At 54.1% G+C, this 16,899-nt stretch overlaps 1 protein-coding gene across 5 annotated transcripts in view; it reads right to left on the reverse strand.

Moving 5' to 3' along the window:
• Positions 1-16,899, reverse strand: part of FBXL20 (F-box and leucine rich repeat protein 20) — a 79,549-nt gene that overhangs the window by 20,380 nt on the left and 42,270 nt on the right. For all 5 annotated transcript variants that reach the window (XM_029074386.2, XM_029074388.2, XM_029074387.2 and 2 more), the window contains exons 3-5: positions 6,205-6,259; positions 988-1,062; positions 127-221 (exon numbers count right to left, since the gene is read on the reverse strand). In XM_029074386.2, coding sequence (XP_028930219.1) covers positions 127-221; positions 988-1,062; positions 6,205-6,259 — 225 coding nt within the window. The remainder of the gene's footprint in view (positions 1-126; positions 222-987; positions 1,063-6,204; positions 6,260-16,899) is intronic.

The following is a 16,899-nucleotide window of genomic DNA, read 5'->3' on the forward strand; positions in this document are numbered from 1 at the left end:
GAGGGCTAAAGAGTTAGGGCGGGCGGGGGGCTGGAAATGGGTTCTGCCCCCGGACGTGGAGGGAGAGATGGTCCTCGGCTCCGGAAGAGGGGGTGCAGCCTAATCCCAATCTGCCCGTGCCATTACCTTAATGCATTGTCTCCAACTCCAAGACATCCGCGAAGACTTAACTTCCGTAAGAAGCCCCCACATCTCTTAGAAATGTTCTCCACCACTCTCCCCTGGCAAGAGACAGACACCCACAAGGTCAGGTGAGCATCGGGATGGACGGCCCGCGTATTCAATTCCCTTTCACTTGCACTTTTCCCTGACTGTTGAGGTGCCCATCGTGGTCAGTTACCCGAGCAGCCAGCCGCTAGGGTAACTGGGGAGGGGAGGAGGCCACGAGGGATGACGAAGACCAAACTTGGCAACTTTCCATTCGTCCCGCTCCGTTCTCGTGACGACCTCAGCTCCCAGCACAGACCCTCCCGAGAACCACATCCCTGCCGTCCTGAAGAAACGGGAGTTCTGTGCCAGGCATAGGATTCCGGAAGTCTTGGGGCCCGGCCTATGAGATCTCCCAATCGGACCCTTGTTTTGCCCAGGATTTCCAGGGAAATGTCTTGACCGAGCAAGACTTGTTTCAGGGAAATGGGAGCCACCTTCCTCTTCCCTTTTGATTTCCGTGGGGAGTAAAAGCAGCCACGGTACGGGGTGAGAACTCGAAGGAGAAACCCCAAGCTGAACACTGCCTGGCCACCCCCTGGCCGCGTCTCTCTCCGTGCAGTTTCAAGCAGGCCCTCGCCCTTCCACAGTCCTGGGCTCTCGGAGAGATCGCTCTGGCCGCCGAGACCTTCCGAGGCGACCCTGAGGTTCAGATGCACTGAAATGAGGGGTTTCCATCTCCGGGGGACAGAGGAAGAGCTTTTTGGCGGCATTCATCTGGCTCGGGCTGTAATTACATTTTTAACCGGAGAATCGGGACCACGCGTCACTTAATTATACCTCGATGTCCCTCTGGAAATCAAACAGGTCAATACGCTGCCAGTTACTGCCATCCAGGGCCAGAACATTCCAAGCCTTTATTAGAAAGAAGGGAAGAGAGAGTCAGTGTGTGGTCAACGCTGGGACGGGGGGGAGGCTCCGTGTGTGTGTATATGTGCGTTTGTGTGCGTGCGCACTCACTCAAACAAAAAGAGCCAGTGTTTGGCTCTGTCCTCCCGGGACAGGATTTCACACACACATATACACATATATGCCTCCCAATTACCTTCCGCCCATTCAAAGTCTTACTGAAGGCAAATCTCCTCCAAAAGGCCTTCTCTGTCTAAGCCCTCTTTTCCTTTCCTTCCACTCCTTTCTGCGTCACCCTGACTTGCTCCCTTTATTCATCCCCCGCTCCCAGCCCCACAGCGCTTGTGTACATATCTGTCATTTAGTTATATTAAAATCTGTCTTCCCCTCTAGACTGTAAACTCACTGTGGCCAAAGAATGTGCCTTGAATGTCATACTGTACCTTCCCCGGTGCTTAGTACTGTGTTCTGCACCCATTAAGCGCTCAGTGACCTTCCCATTCGGTGCCTCACGTCTCAAAAGGGCAAGCATTGCTTCCCCTCAACTTCCTGATTCAGTCCCGGTAGGGTGGAATGGACCCAGGTCAGAGGCGGCCCGGGGAAAGGTCGGCGAGGGGTCACGGGTTAAGTGAGAGGAGGCGGGGGGGAGAGGCGCACCTCAGCGGAAGGGAGGAGTCGTGTTCTAGCTGACGTCTTCGGGGCTCCCCTCCTGGGAATGGCTTAGGGGAGGAATCGGCCAGGATCCTTGCTCCGCTTGCCAAATGGGGAAGGGCAGAAACAGTACACTAAGCTAAGAGGAATTCTATAAGCCTCCTGTTTTCTCTCACGTATGCACCCCTCAGGTTCCTGACCTAAGGACTGTGGGTGAGCTGGACCTAGCTGGGGGCTGCGGGGGGAAGACAGAGCTCATTTCCATCATCACTCCACCACTTGTCTGCTGTGTGACCTTGAGCGAATCACTTCACTTCTCTGTGCCTCAGTTCCCTCATCTGTAAAATGGGGATGAAGACTGGGAGCCCCATGTGGGACAGGGACTGTGTCCAACCTGATTAGCATGTATTTACCCCAGTGCTTAGAGGAGTGTCTGGCACACAGTAAGAGCTTAGGAAATACGACAATTACTATCATTTAAGTGCTTAAATACCATAAACCGTCCTCCCCAAACACTGCATTTCAGACCAATGGAAACTTCCCTCATGTCTGCTCAAGGGTGCGGTATGGGGAGGCTTGAAATGGGACTGATTTAGCCCCTGTGGCAGCTTCAAAAAGGTCATCCATTGTCAGAGGACTTGGAGTGCAGGGAGGATGAGGGGATTTAAGAGTCCCACCACTGTTGCAAGCAACCGGGGTTTTGTTGTGAGCCCCACGTGGGACAACCTGATTCCCCTGTGTCTACCCCAGCGCTTAGAACGGTGCTCTGCACATAGTAAGCGCTTAACAAATACCAACATTATTATTATTATTAACCTGATTACTCTGTAACTACACCAGGGCTTAGAACAGCACTGGGCACACAGTGCTTATCGTATACCATAAAAATAACAGCCCCGGTCCCCAGCAAACCACAAAAAAACACCTTTCTTCTCTTCCAAAAGGACGCACGGTAGTGAGACCGAGGCTGATAGGTCTCTCTAAAAGCATATCCTGGCCAAGATCAAGCCCAAAACGTCACCCAGGAGACATGACTGATACAAGGCTCCTTTTTTTTTTAATGGTATTTGGTAAATGCTTGTGCAAGGCACTGTACTAAGTACTGGGTAAATTAAAGCTAGTCATGTTGGATACAGTCCATGTTCCACGTGGGGCTCACAGTCTTAATCCCCATTTTATAGATGACGTAACAGGCCCGGAGAAGTGAAGTAACTTGCCCAAGATGAGACAGCAGATGAGTGGCAGAGCCGGGATTAAAATCCAGATCCTCTGATTCCCAGGCCTGTGCTCTATCTACTAGACCACGCTGCTTCTCTAAAGGGGCTAAGAAAGGAAGAGTCCTTGCTCTGAAAATAATGTCCTGGGAAGTTTAAAGGAGCAGATCACTGGGGCTTCTATAGAGAGAGGGGAGGTTTTCACGGGTTCAAGAACTTTAACATAAATCAGGGATCTGCTGATCCCCCAGACTGTAAACTCCTTGTGGGAAGGGAGTGTGTCTCTCAATTCTGTTGCATTTGTACTCTCTCAAGAACTTAGAATAGTGTTCTGCCCAAGGTAAGCACTCAATAAATACCAGCTATTGATCTGTGGGTCTCAAGAGGTTTCTGATCAATCAACGGCATGCATTTATTTGTTTACGGTATTGTAAACACCGTACAAAACGCTGGGGTAACAACCTAATCGGGTTGGACGCAGTCCTCGTCCCTCATGGGGCTCACGGTCTTAATCCCCGTTCTACAGATGAGGGAACCGAGGCACGGAAAGATCAGGTGACTTGTCCAAAGGGTCACAGCAGACAAGTGGCTGAGCTGGGATTAGAACCCAGGTCCTCTGCCCCGCAGGCCCGGGCTCTACCTTCTAGAACGCGCTGTTTCTTGCTGCTTTATTGAGCAGTCACTGTGTGCGGAGCTCTGTCCTAAGCACTCGGGAGAGTACAATACAACAGAGTTGGCAGACGCGTTCAAGTCCTGAAGTTAGCCCACAAATCCTGTTGTGGGCTCTGCTGGATTCTGGAAGGAACAACTGAGGAGAAAGCGAGAGGTAGCTGAGGAAAGTGAGAGGTCGGGGGAACGTCCGGCGGTTGGAATTCAAGGCTGAACAAGTTTCTGAGGGTGCACAAGCTGTCCGACAGATATCCAAAGCCAGCAGCTGTCCTATCCATCTTCGCCGGGCACATTTCTAAAGAAGAACCTTTAAGCGTTAGCTTTGTGTCCAGGTTCTTTCCTCAAAAGGAAATAAAAAGCCACTGTCACATCTTGGGAAAAACACTGGGTCTGCAAGAGAAATACAGACAAATTACAGCTGCCACGCGAGAAGGCATTTGAGGAGGGAGCCAGTCTGCAGCTAAATATGCTCGGACCCCGGGACTGAAGGTTTCTGGGTCTTAGAGAGGCCGAGGGGAGAAAAAAATAAAAGAAAATTACAGGGATCATCTCTAACGCGATACCCTGGCCAGGAAGATATGTCGCGCCCCGGCCCGAGAAGGTCTCTGAGCCAGCACCGAGGGCAAAAGGTCTGGCCCAGAACAAGCCATTTTGGAAAAAGCAGCTTGTTCCCTCTCTTCTCTGCTGGGCCCCCCGAGTCGGCTTTTGGGGTGACAAGGCCTCCGCTCCCTTTCCTTCGAAAAGGATGACTATGAGGGGGCATAGCGGAACTCTTCGATGGCCTGAATCTTAAAAGGTCCTCTTCGGAGAGTGGATATCGGTCCTCTTTGGGGACCACGTGGAGGGAGGGCCGGCAGGCCAGCAAATTTCAGATGCCACGGGCCTTGGCAGGCTGGACCGGACAGAATCTGACATTGAGCGCCCGCTCGGAGCAGTCCCGACCCACTCGGGGAGGCTTCGAAGCCGCTGTCTGAGCCAATCGGGGATCGGCTAACAGAGGGGGTCACCGAGCTGTCGGTCACCCGCTCCATCAAGTCACCAGTATGGAGTCAGTCAATAGCCTTTATTGAGCGCTTACTGTGTAGAGCACCGTACTAAGCACCTGGGAGAGTACACTAGACTGTAACAGATGCATTCCCTGCCCACAGTGAACTTACAGTCTGGAGGGGAGACAGACATTAATATAAACAAATAAATGACAGATATGTACACGAATGCTGCGGGGCTGGGAGGGTAGGGATGAATAAAGGGAGCAAGTCAGGGCGACGCAGAAGAGAGTGGAAGGAAAGGAAAAGAGGGCTTAGTTAGGGAAGCCCTCTTGGAGGAGATGTGCCGTCATTCAATCAAGCGCTTACTTTGTGCACGGCCTTGTACTAAGAGCTTGGGAGAGTACCATCCAACAATAAGCAGACACATTCCCTGCCTACAAGAGCTTACGGTCTAGAGGGGATACTGCTATAGATGCAGCGGCAGGTAATAAGATCACTTTCCCAAAACCTCTCCCAAACCCCAAATGGCCAGGGCTCTCTGGCCCCGAGAAAGATGGGGGAGGCCCACGGTCAAGGATGCCACGGCCAGTTTGTCCTGGCTTCCGGAATTCAGAAAGATGATGTCGAGTCTACCCATGGGGGAAGGGAAGGGAACTGTAGACTACTCCTAGTGGGCTGGGAATGGGTTATCAACTCCGTTGTATTAGAATAATCCGGGGAGTCACGGAATTCGTTCGGCACTGTACTAAGCACTAGGGCAGATTCTAGTTGAGCAGATTGGACACAGCCCTATAATAACGTTAGTATTTGTTAAGCGCTTACTATGTGCCGAGCACTGTTCTAAGCGCTGGGGTAGACACAGGGGAATCAGGATGTCCCACGTGGGGCTCACAGTCTTAATCCCCATTTTACAGATGAGGTAACTGAGGCACAGAGAAGTGAAGTGACTTGCTCAAAGTCACACAGTTGACAAGTCCCATGTGATGTGCTCAGTCTACTCTCCTAAGCGCTCAGGACAGTGCTCTGCACGCAGTAAACGCTCAGTGAACGCCAGTGATTGACAGTGAATGCCAGGGTCACCCCGTTCGACGAGAGGAGGCAGTCGAGGCCCTGTCGGACTAAAGGTAATAATAATAATAATTATAGCGATGGTATTTGTTAAGCGCTTACTACGTGTCAAGTATTGTTCCTGATTAGAGACAAGCTGATCAGGTTGGACGCCATCCCTGTCTCTCGCGGGGCTCACAGTCTTAATCCCCATTTTACAGATGAGGGACCTGAAGCACAGAGAAGTGAAGCGACTTGCCCGAGGTCCCACAGCAGACCCGTGGCAGAGCCGGGATTAGAACAACGTGCTTCCCGTCTCCCAGGCCCGTGCTCTTTCCACTAGGCCAGACTGCTGTCTCCTCTGTGGCTCCTGAGCCCTCCGGGCATTTCACTGGGAACTCCTGCCCATATTTTTTCCAATCTGGGAAGGGCCTCTGTTGAACTTTTTCTATAACCCTAGCCCTGCTTTAATTCCTGTCTTGGCCACAGACAATACCGCTGTCCACAATCACGGGCAACGGAGTTCCAAGACGGCAAGCCCGAGATCCTACGGAAAGAAGAACAGAGGCCGTACTTACCCTGGAGACCTGAGCACAGCGGCACAGGGTGACTACATCCAGGAAAGAGAATATTCTGGGGGAGAGAACAAAAGACAAACGTTATTGAATCCAAAAGGCTGCCTCTTTTGGGTACAGATCATTAAAAAGGAATAACTCCGAACTACACAGAGAGGGGAGAGAGGGAGAGAAAGGAGGGAAAGGGAGTCGGAAAGGGGAGAGGCGTGGTGGCGGGAAAGGGGAGAGCGGGGGTGGGAAAGGAGAGCGAGGGGGCGGGAAAGAGAGGAGAAGGGGTGGGAAAGGAGAGGGGCCAGTAGAGGGAAGGCAGGGGGCGGGAAAGGGGAGAGGGGGCGGGAAAGGGGAGCGAGGGGGCGGGAAAGGAGAGGAGGGAAAGGGGAGAGAGGAGGGAAAGGGGAGAGAGAGGGGAGAGGAGGGCGGGAAAGGAAAGCGAGAGAGTGGGAAAGGGGAGAGAGGGGGCGGGAAAGGGAAGAGGGGGGCGGGAAAGAGGAGAGAGGAGGCATGGAAACAGGAGGGGAGCCTCTCTACAGGTGGCAGTTTCTGCCAACAAAAGAGCAGCTCAAACAGGAACCAAAAGGACAACAGAAACCCCTTTTGTGGAAACAGAATGAGATATTTAATCCTGCACCTTAAACGCTCGCTGCCAACGTAAACCATTTACCAGCTGGGGGAAACTGCTAACTTGCTTTGCCCCTAGACGACCGGTAAAGTTCAAGTACCCTAAGAGGCGGTCTGGCCATAAGAGTCCAGACCCATTGGGGTTTAAAATAAAATTCAGAGTCTCTCCGGAGGGCGAATCTTTTTCAGAGGCCGGTGAGGAATATCCACGTATTTTATCAGACTTCGAGCCCCATGTGGGACAGGAACTCTGTCCAACCCAATTTGCTTGTATCCACTCCAGCGCTTAGTACAGTGCCTGGCACATAGTATGCGCTTAACAAATACCACGATCATTATTAGTAATGCTAGTTGCCCCGCGGTCAAAAGAAGTGTAAATCCAATGTTGCATTTCCCACTTTGCCCAGTCTGTACTCAACACACTGCCTTGTGGACTTGGCGATGAGGGCGGGAAATGAATCACTAAAAACTGCTTTGTTCCGCAAAATCTTTTCGACTGAACCGACCCTTTGGGCTGAAGCGAAGAGGGATCGAGAAGCCACATCGCGTTGCCGGACGAGGCCGTGGCCCAGGGCACTCCGGTGGCTGCCCGGCCACCTCTGCGTCGAACAGAAACTCCTCGCCACTGGCTTTAAAGCCCTCAATCCCCTTGTCCCCTCCTACCTCACCTCTCTACTCTCCGACTACAAGCCGGCCCGCACACTTCGCTCCTCGAACGCTAACCTTCTCACCGTGCCTCCAGCTCGTCTATCTCGCCGCCGACCCCTCGCCCACGTCCTGTCTCTGGCCTGGAATGCCCTCCCACCTCGTATCTGACAATGACTCTCCCCCCTTCAGAGCCTTATTGAAGGCCCATCTCCTCCAAGAGGCCTTCCCCGACTAAGCCCCCGTCTCCTCTTCTCCCACTCCCTTTCTGCGTCGCCCTGACTCGCCCCCTTTGTTCATCCCCCCCCTCCCATCCGAGCGTTTCCTTAATACAGTGCAGAGAGCGCTCAATAAATACGATTTCTTCTTCTTGTGCAATCGGTAGTATTTATTGAGCACTGACTGGGCGCAGAGCTCTGTACTAAGCGCTTGGGAGAATTAGTAGACGTGTTCCCTAACCACAGCGAGCTTAATTCTTCCCGCTCCCTTGGAGCCTCCAAACTCCTCCAACCGGTCCGAGGTAGCTGGAGGTGGATAACACCACGGGAGGCTGGGAATAGGCGGTGTAGACAGTGAGATACAAAAGAAGACCAGGGATGAATTTAGTCAAAAGCTTTCAGGTTTAAAAACAGACGGTGCCTTTGGTTACTTGAGCTTGAAATCGTATCATTATCAGATGCTTTGTGATTATTCATAATAACTGTAGTGTTTAAGCGCTTAACTATGTGCCGAGCACCGTACTAAGCGCTGGGGTGGCTACAAGCAAATTGGGTTGGGCGGTCCCTGTCCCACGTGGGGCTCACAGTCTCTATCACCATTTTACAGATGAGGGAACTGAGGCACGGGGAAACGAAGTGACTTTCATTCATTCATTCGCATTTACTGAGCGCTTACTGTGTGAAGAGCACTGTACTAAACTCTTGGAATGTACAATTCGGCAACAGTTAGAGACATTCCCTGCCCAATAATGGGCTCAGAGTCTGAAAGGGGGAAGACTTACCCAAGGTCACACGGCAGACATGTGGGGAAGCCGGAATTAGAGCTCACGACTTTGGTCGTTCTAATGATTATCCAAGTATTACCATCAACATCAGAATCAGTGCGACCTAGTGGAAAGGGCCAGGGCCTGGGAGTCAGAGGCCCTGGGTTCTAATCCCGGCTCTGCCACTTGCCCGTTGGGTGAACTCGGGCAACTCACTTCACTTCTCTGGGACTTAGTTTCCTCACGTAAGCTGGGGAGTCAATCTCCGTTCTTCCTTGGACTGTGAGCCCTGTGTGGGACAGGGACTGCGTCTGACCTCTTCAGCTTGGGTCTACCCCAGCGTTCAGTACAGCGCTCGGCACATATTTTACGCCCTTAAGAAACACCACCGTTCTGGGAAAATGTGCGACAGCTGCCATCTGAAGTTACAGATTGTCCCCGAATCCTTCCTCTGGGCGCGCATATTTACTACGAGCTACTGTCGTGCTTTGATGCGCTTCAGCCGTAGAACTGCCCGGGTGAAAGGTTGGTCCGAACGGATGGCAGATTAAACGGGCTGAAAGGGTGAGGGACGGGGGCAATGCGGTTAGACAGTGCCGCCGATTCAGGTCCCGCCATCTCAGCAAAATACCACCCAGGGGCCGGGAGAGGTCCCTGAACACGGCGCCGTGGAATGAGTCGCTTCACGTGGCTAAATGAAAGCACGTCTCGGGGAGCCCCGGCCCGCGCTTGCCGGGAGGACAGGGCAGGGGAGGCGGAGCGGAGGCCGCGCGAAGCCGGGCGGGAGGAGCGAGGGCAAGGAATGTGTCTGTTTATTGTTATCACGTACTCTCTCAAGTGCCTAGAACGGTACGCTGCCCACAGTAAGCGCTCAATGAATACGACTGACTGACTGCTTGACAGAAGGGGGCATTCATTACAGTGTGATCTGGCTCTCTGCGGTGAGGAGCAGTTGTCAGGCAGCCTGCCGGGGGGGGGGGGGGGGGGGGGAAGAGTGGTTCCTCGAGAAAGGGACACAGATCGAAGGTGGAGTGGACCGGGTGTGTCACGCAGCTCTCTCCACCTGTCCCAAATCCCTCCCTTAATTAGCCCGAGTGGAGGCCTCACGCGAGAGAGGCGACCTGAGGACTTCAGGCGGGGGGAAGGAGACGACGGTGCAAAGGAGCAGGAAGGGGCTGAGGATAACGGCTGTAGGCACGACTGGCAAAGGGCCCCGCCCCCTGGAAGACGGGACCGGTTGGGGGTCTCTGTCGGGAACCGCCTATGACGCAGAAGAGGAGGGGGAACAAGCCATGGACGCAGCATGGCCCAGTGGCGAGGCCACGGACGAGGGGTTCTGATCCCTGCTCCTTCATCTGTCTTCTGCGGGCAAGTCACTTTTTTGTGCCTCGGTTCCCTCATTTGCAAAATGGGGATTAAGACCGCGAACCCCAGGTGGGACAACCTGATTACCTTGTACCTTCCCCAGTGCTTAAAACGGTGCTTGGCACGTAGTAACTGCTTAGATACCATAATTATTATCATTTATCGTTATTAAGCCACCTGTCTGCCCTTAAAGCCACAGGGGACAATACGCAGGTAGGAGGGTCATCGCGGCCTCCCTCGCCGTGGACAGAAAGCTCGGGTCTACCCGGCCAGAGCAAAATTGGCCCCTCGAGATATTATTCCCACACCCGGCCGAGGCTCCCCCACGCCCCGGCCGAGGTCACCCCGCGACGGAGAACTGCGGGTCAGTAATTATCGAGCGCTTACTGTGTGCAGGGAACTGTACGAAGCGCTCGGGAGAGTACGCTATAACAACAGAACAGACACATTCCCTGCCCGCCACGGGTTTACAAGCCCAACGGCACCTCAAAAACCCGACGGCTTCCCGGATGGAAACGCCATCTCAAACCGGGGGAACTGACGGCTGGCAGACTAACCAATCCATCCACCAATCGACGAATGGCATTTCGGGACTGCTTACGGCGTACAGAGCACCGGACGACGCGTTCGGGAGAGAACACGACAGCGGAATTGGGAGAAACGTTCCCTGCCCACGAGGAATGCTCAGAACGTGCTTGGAACATACTAAGAGCTTAACAAACACCGTGATTATTACGGTCTAGAGGTGGGGAGACAGACAATACAATTAATTACGGATACATACCTAAGGATCGTGGGGCTGAGGGTGGGTGAATATCAAAGGCTTAAAGGGTACAAGTTCAAGCCCACAGGTGACCCAGAAAGGAAGAGTTGGGCAGATGAGGGCCGAGTCGCTGCCCTCTCGCCCGCGTCTCGCCTCGGTCCCCGGCCCGCACAGGGCTCACAGTCTTAATCTCAGGGAACTGAGGCCCAGAGAAGTGAAGCGACTCGCCCAAGGCCACCCAGCAGACCCAAGCCCGTGCTCTATCCATTAGGCCATGCCGCTTCTCTGCGCCTCGGGTATCTCCTCTATAAAATTAAGACCGCGAGCCCCACGTGGGCCAGGGACCGTATCCAACCGGACTGTCTGGTATCTATCCCAGCACTTAGTACGTTCCCTGGCACAGAGTAAGCGCTTAACAAATACCCCCAAAAACCCAACAACAAACCAAACCGACGGAGCCCAGGTGGACCAAGCGCCGGGCAGAGCGGCCCACATCCCCGGTCTGAACTCTTGGACCCGCTGGCAGAGTCTGTGTGGACAACGAGGAAGACGGAACAATTATCTAGTTGAGTTGATCCAGGCAGGCAGCCCGGCTGGATAAGTCAGGCCCCCAGATGGAGATCGGCGGGCCACCTGGACCGGATCCACCGGACGATTGCTCAATGGGGCCTCTTCCTCGGCCGGGCCGCCCCGCCAACGCCACCTTGGAGGGGGCGGGGAGAACCCGCTCCGCCGGCCCGACGAGCGTGTTGAATAATAATAATTATGGTCCTTGTTTAGCGCTTACTACGCGCCAGGTACTGTTCTAAGCGCTGGGGCAGACGCAAGCAAATCGGGTTGGAAACGGTCCCTGTCCCGCGTGGGGCTCCCGGCCTTAATCCCCGTTTTACAGATGGGGTAACTGAGGCCCACAGAAGTGAAGCGACTTGCCCGAGGCCCCACGGCAGACAAGTGGCAGAGCCGGGATTAGAACCCACGTCCTTCTGACTCCTGGGCCCGGGCTCTATCTACTAGGCCCCGCTGCTTCCCTGCCCGCTGGTCCAATTCATGCGCTGGGGAAAACGATCCACCCCCGCTCCCTCCGAGACCAGGCGGCATCAGGGCCCGGAAGCACACCCAGGCAGCCGGATACTACTTTGGATGCGGGAATGACGGTTAAGTGAGTCACGTCTCTTCCCGAATTGCGACGAGGGGCCGCCGCCCGGCAGGGCGGCAGCTCCCCGGCACCGCTCGAAACGCCGCGGCTCCGACGGCATTTTGAGGCTTGGAAGCTCCTTGTGGGACGGGATCTGTTGTGGTGGAGCCTCCCAAGCGCTCAGTCCAGGGCTCTGCCCACCGTAAGTGCTCAGTAAATAGCACCGAGGGATGAGTCTGAAGGCTGGGGCTGCTGACACCCCATTCTAGGTGGGAGTCTTCTAAGAAAAGAGTCCGGCTACTGAGCGGTCACAGATCCGTTGTGGGAAGCAGCGTGACTTAGTGGACGGAGCACGGGCCTGGGAGTCAGAAGGACCTGGGTTCTAATCCCGGCTCTGCCACACGTCCGCTATGCGACGTGGGGAAAGTCGTTTCGCTTCTCGGGGCCTCGGTTCCCTCATCTGGAATGTGGGGATTAAGAGTGTGAGCCCCGTGTGGGACGGGGCTGTGACCGACCTGCTTAACTTGTGTCTATCCCCAGTGCTTGCCACATAGTAAGCGCTGAACAAGTAGACTCTGGCCCTTGTGAGCTGTGTGACTGTGGGCAAGTCCCTTCACTTCTCTGGGCCTCAGTTCCCTCATCTGTAAAATGGGGATGAAGACTGTGAGCCTCACGTGGGACGACCTGGTTACCCTGTATCTACCCCAGCGCTGTGCACGTAGTAAGCCCTTAAATACCAACCTTGTTATTATTATTACCACTATCATTATTATTAGTATTACCAGATCCAGCGACTCACACCTTTCCCCCGCAGAGAACTCCTTCCCCACTCCATTCTGCCCACTTTCAAAGTCTTCCGCAGTCTCCAAGAGGTATTTCCTGCAGGATTCCACGCTTCCATTCATCTTGTCACTCAAGCGTACATCAATTTAGGTTCTCTGATGATAATGATCCCCTCTCAGGGTCGCACCTGGGGAGTTTCCGGTACACTACCAGTCTCGGCTACGGGAGGGAGGGTCAAGCAGAGGCCTGTCGGTTCCATTCCTAGCTTGGGCAGTGGGTAGCGAGTGGAAGGCCACCGGCTACAAGTCCAAACTCACCCATGCTGGGCAACCGGAAGAGAGTCGAGGGGGAGACCCGGGTTTACTGCGCGGAAGGCGGCGCTGGCAAACCGCTTCCGGATTTTTACCAAGAAAACTCTCTGGATCCACTACCAGAAGGGTTGCAGGTGGAGAGCGGGGTGTTTTGGGAGAGATGTGTCCGTGGTGTCGCTAAGGGTCGGAAACGACCCGACGGCGTAGGACAAGATGATAAAGGTATACGTTAAGCACTTGCTACGTGTCAGGCGTCGGTACTGAGCGCTGGGGTAGATATGCGATAATCAGATCAGGCAGTCTGTCCCTCACGGGCCTCACCACCTAAGGCGGAGGAAGAACGGATGCTGATAACGGGAACTGCTTCCCTTCCTTTATATCAGTCGTATCTACGGAGTGCTTACTGTGTGCAGAACACTGAATAGTGTAGTGAGAGAGCACCGGCCCAGGAGTCAGAAGGACCTGGGTTCTAATCCCGGCTCCGCCACATGTCTGCTGGGTGACCCCGGGAAAGTCACTTCACTTTTCTGGGCCTCCGTTACCTCAAGTGTAAAATGGGGATAAGAGGGTGAGCCCCACGTGGGGCAGGGACCGGGGTCAACCTGATTACCTTGCACCGAGAACAGCGTTGGACACACAGTAAGCACTTGACAAGCACCGTAATTAATGCCATAATTTTTATTGGGAGAGTACAATATAAGGGAGTTGGTAGACACAAACCCTGCCCACAACGAGCTTAAAGTCTTCACCGTCTTTTGTAATTCAACTTCATTTCTCCTATTCGACTGTGAGCTCCTTAAGGGACAGGGACTGTGTCCAACTTGATTATCTTATATCTACCCCAGCGCTTAGTACAAGCGCCCGCCATATAGTAAGCACTTAACAAATACCATTAAACCCCCCCCCGCAAAACACACAAGCTTCTGAATATGTGCCAAACTGTGCTCACTATTAGATGGCAAACTCCGTGAGGCCAGAAACCGTTTTCTGTCGCCAGCTCGGTATTCCGAACACAACGGATACTCAAACAACGTCGATGGGAATAATTAACAGTAGTGTTTACTGAGGGCCCAGTTGGTGCGGTACAATGTACTAGGCGCTTAGGAAGTTCAGGATAAAGCAAGTGTCACTCTGCCTGCCCACAAAGGGCTAACACTCTAACGCAGAAGGCAATTAAATAATAAGGATAATGATATCTACATCTCCGGCCCTGATCTTTCTCCTCTGCAGCTGCGTTTTCTGCAGATGCCTTCCGGACATCTCTCCTCGGATGCCCCCCCTCAACCCCCCCCCCCCCCCCCCCCCGACACCACAAGCTTAATATGTCCAAAATAGATCTCCTCCTCTTCCCACCTAACCCTGCCCTCCCCCTCCTCCTTCCCATCTCCGTAGCCAGCACCACCTCCTTCCCGTCTCGCAACCCTGTAACCCTGGCATTTATCCCCATCTCTTCTTTCTCACTCAACCCACGTAAAGCCTGTCGGTTCTACCTTCACGACATCGCGAAAATCCTCCCTCTCCTCTCCATCCAAACTGTTACTACGCTGATCCAAGCCCTTATCCTTTATTTTATTCCGCCCTGACTGCTGCATCGGCCTCCTCGCTGACCCCCCGGCCTCCTGCCTCTCTCCCCTCTCCGGTCCGCACTTGGCTCTGCTGCCCGGATCGTTTTTCTAAAAAGAGTTCAATCCGTGAATCCCCACTCTTTAAGGACCTCAAGCGGTTGCCCATCCACGTCTGCATCAACCAGAGACTCCTTCCCCCTGGCTTTAGAGCGGTCAATCACCTTGGCCGCTATCTATCTCACCAATTTCCTACCACAACCCAGAGGCACGCTTTGCTCCTCTAATGCCAACCTGCTCACTGTTCCTCGATCCCGCCACCGACCCTCACCCACATCCTGCCTTTGGCCCGGAACGCCCTCCCCCCCTTCACATCCAGCGAGCCGCCGTTCTTCCCGCCGTCAGAGCCTTCCCCTACTTATACCCTCTTCTTCCCTTCTCCCACTCCCTTCTGTGCCATTCCTTGCCCTTAGATTTGTCCCCTTTATCCACCCCACCTTCAACCCCGCAACACTTACGTTGATATCGGTCATGAATTTTAATGTGTCTCCCCTTCTAGACCGAAGCTACAGTGGACAGGGAACTTGCCTACCTACCCTGTTACACTGTACTCTCCCGGAGAGTTGGTGGAGTGCTCTGCACGCAGTAAGCGCTCGATAAATGAAATCGACCGACCGATAGCCCCTGTCCCCATGCCCCATGCCTCAGTAGACTTTTGTTTCCTTGTGTCTCCTGGTATGTCTCCTCTAACAGGTCTTAATTTCTTCAGGGACCAGGCCTGTGCTTTTTCCTTTCTTTCCAGTTCTCTGCAGGATTCAATCCAGCCCTCTCCCTGGAATGTGCATTCAATGCTACCGAACAAATGAACGAGGAAACGCTACAGCACTCTGCCTTTTCCAGACCCGCCTTTTTCTTTTTTAATGGAATCTGTTCAGCACTTCTGTGCCAGGCACTGGACTAAGCGCCGGGGGGAGATCCAAGCCAGTCAGTTTGGACACGATCCCTGGCCCACGTGGGGCTCCCAGTCTTAATCCCCATTTTACAGATGAGGGAACGGAGGCCCAGAGAAGCGACTCGCTCGAGGTCAAGCAGCAGACACGTGGTGGAGCCGGCATTAGAACCCAGGTCCTTCTGAGTCCCGGGCCCGCGCTCTATCCGCTAGGCCTTGAGACAGACACAGTTAATTAGCACGGAGGGCTGTAATCCCCATCTGTCACCTGACAGGGTGGCCGGAAGGGATGCTATTTAGGAGCGTGTATTTATGGCAGAGCAACACCGGCCGGGGGGAGAGGCGGAATGACAGGGAGGTGGCGGATTTGCTTTCCCTTCCAGATCCTCCTTTTCAAACCCCCTCCTCCTTTAGATAAGAGCATGGTGTAGTGGATTCTGCATGGACCTAGGTCAACGGCACTAATTCTGGCTCCACCACATGTCCGCTGGGTGACCCTGGGCAAGCAACCTCACATCTCTGCGCCTCAGTTCTTCATCTATAAAATAGGGATTGAGACTGCGAGCTCCACGTGAGACAGGGAGTGTCCGGCCCGATTTGCTTGTATCCAACCCAGGGCGTAATATGGTGCTTGGCACACAGTACGCGCTTAACCAATATTATTATTATTTTGCACTGCCCCGAGGGAAGTCACCCCCCCCCCCCCCCGTTTTGGAATGCAAATCAGTTGGCTGGTCTCAGAAGGGCGTCCAGGGCCCGAGCCTCGTCTTCCCGCAGACAGCGTGGAAGGGCTTTCCGGCCGCTGCCGGATGCTGAAAGATGATTCAGAATTCTCGAGCCAGGAAGGATCCGACCCGCCGGTCGGCAGTCGGCGGCATCGGCCCCTACGGTGTCAGGGCCCGCTGGCTGTGTGGGTCTTGGCCTGGGCCTGGTGGGAAAATGCTCGGGCCATGTTTCCCCACTCCTCAAGAACCTCCGGCAGCTGCCCACCCACCTGTGCGTCAAACAGAAACTCCTCACTATTGACTTTAAAGCCCTCGATCCCCTTGCCCCCTCCTTCCTCACCTCCCTATTCTCCTACTACAACCCGGCCCGCGCGCTTCGCTCCTCCGATGCTGATCTCCTCACTGTACCTTCATCTCATCTCTCGCCGCCGACCCCTCGCCCACGTCCTGTCTCTGGCCTGGAATGCCCTCCCTCCTCAAATCCTAGTGACTCTCCCCCGCTTCAAAGCATTATCAAGGTCACACCTCCTCCAAGAGGCCTTCCCTGCCTAAATCCTCCTTTCCCCTTCTCCCACTCTTTCGCGTGGCCCTGACTTGCTCCCTTCATTCATCTCCCCTTCCAGCCCCAAAGCACTTTATGTGTACTTTATTGATTTCTATTAACATCCCTCTTCCCCTCTAGACTGTAAACCCATTGTGGGCAGGGAATGTGTCTGTTTATCGTTGTACTGTACTCTCTCGGGCACTCAGTACAGTACTCTGCAGACAGTAAGCGCTCGATAAATACGATCTGAACGAACGAGCGAGAGGGCCCCCGGGGAGCTGCCGTCTGATGCTCTTCCCCTCCGAGAAGGCTGAAG

This window comes from Ornithorhynchus anatinus, chromosome 11, assembly GCF_004115215.2.
Source record: "Ornithorhynchus anatinus isolate Pmale09 chromosome 11, mOrnAna1.pri.v4, whole genome shotgun sequence".
Classification (NCBI taxonomy): Eukaryota; Metazoa; Chordata; class Mammalia; order Monotremata; family Ornithorhynchidae; genus Ornithorhynchus; species Ornithorhynchus anatinus.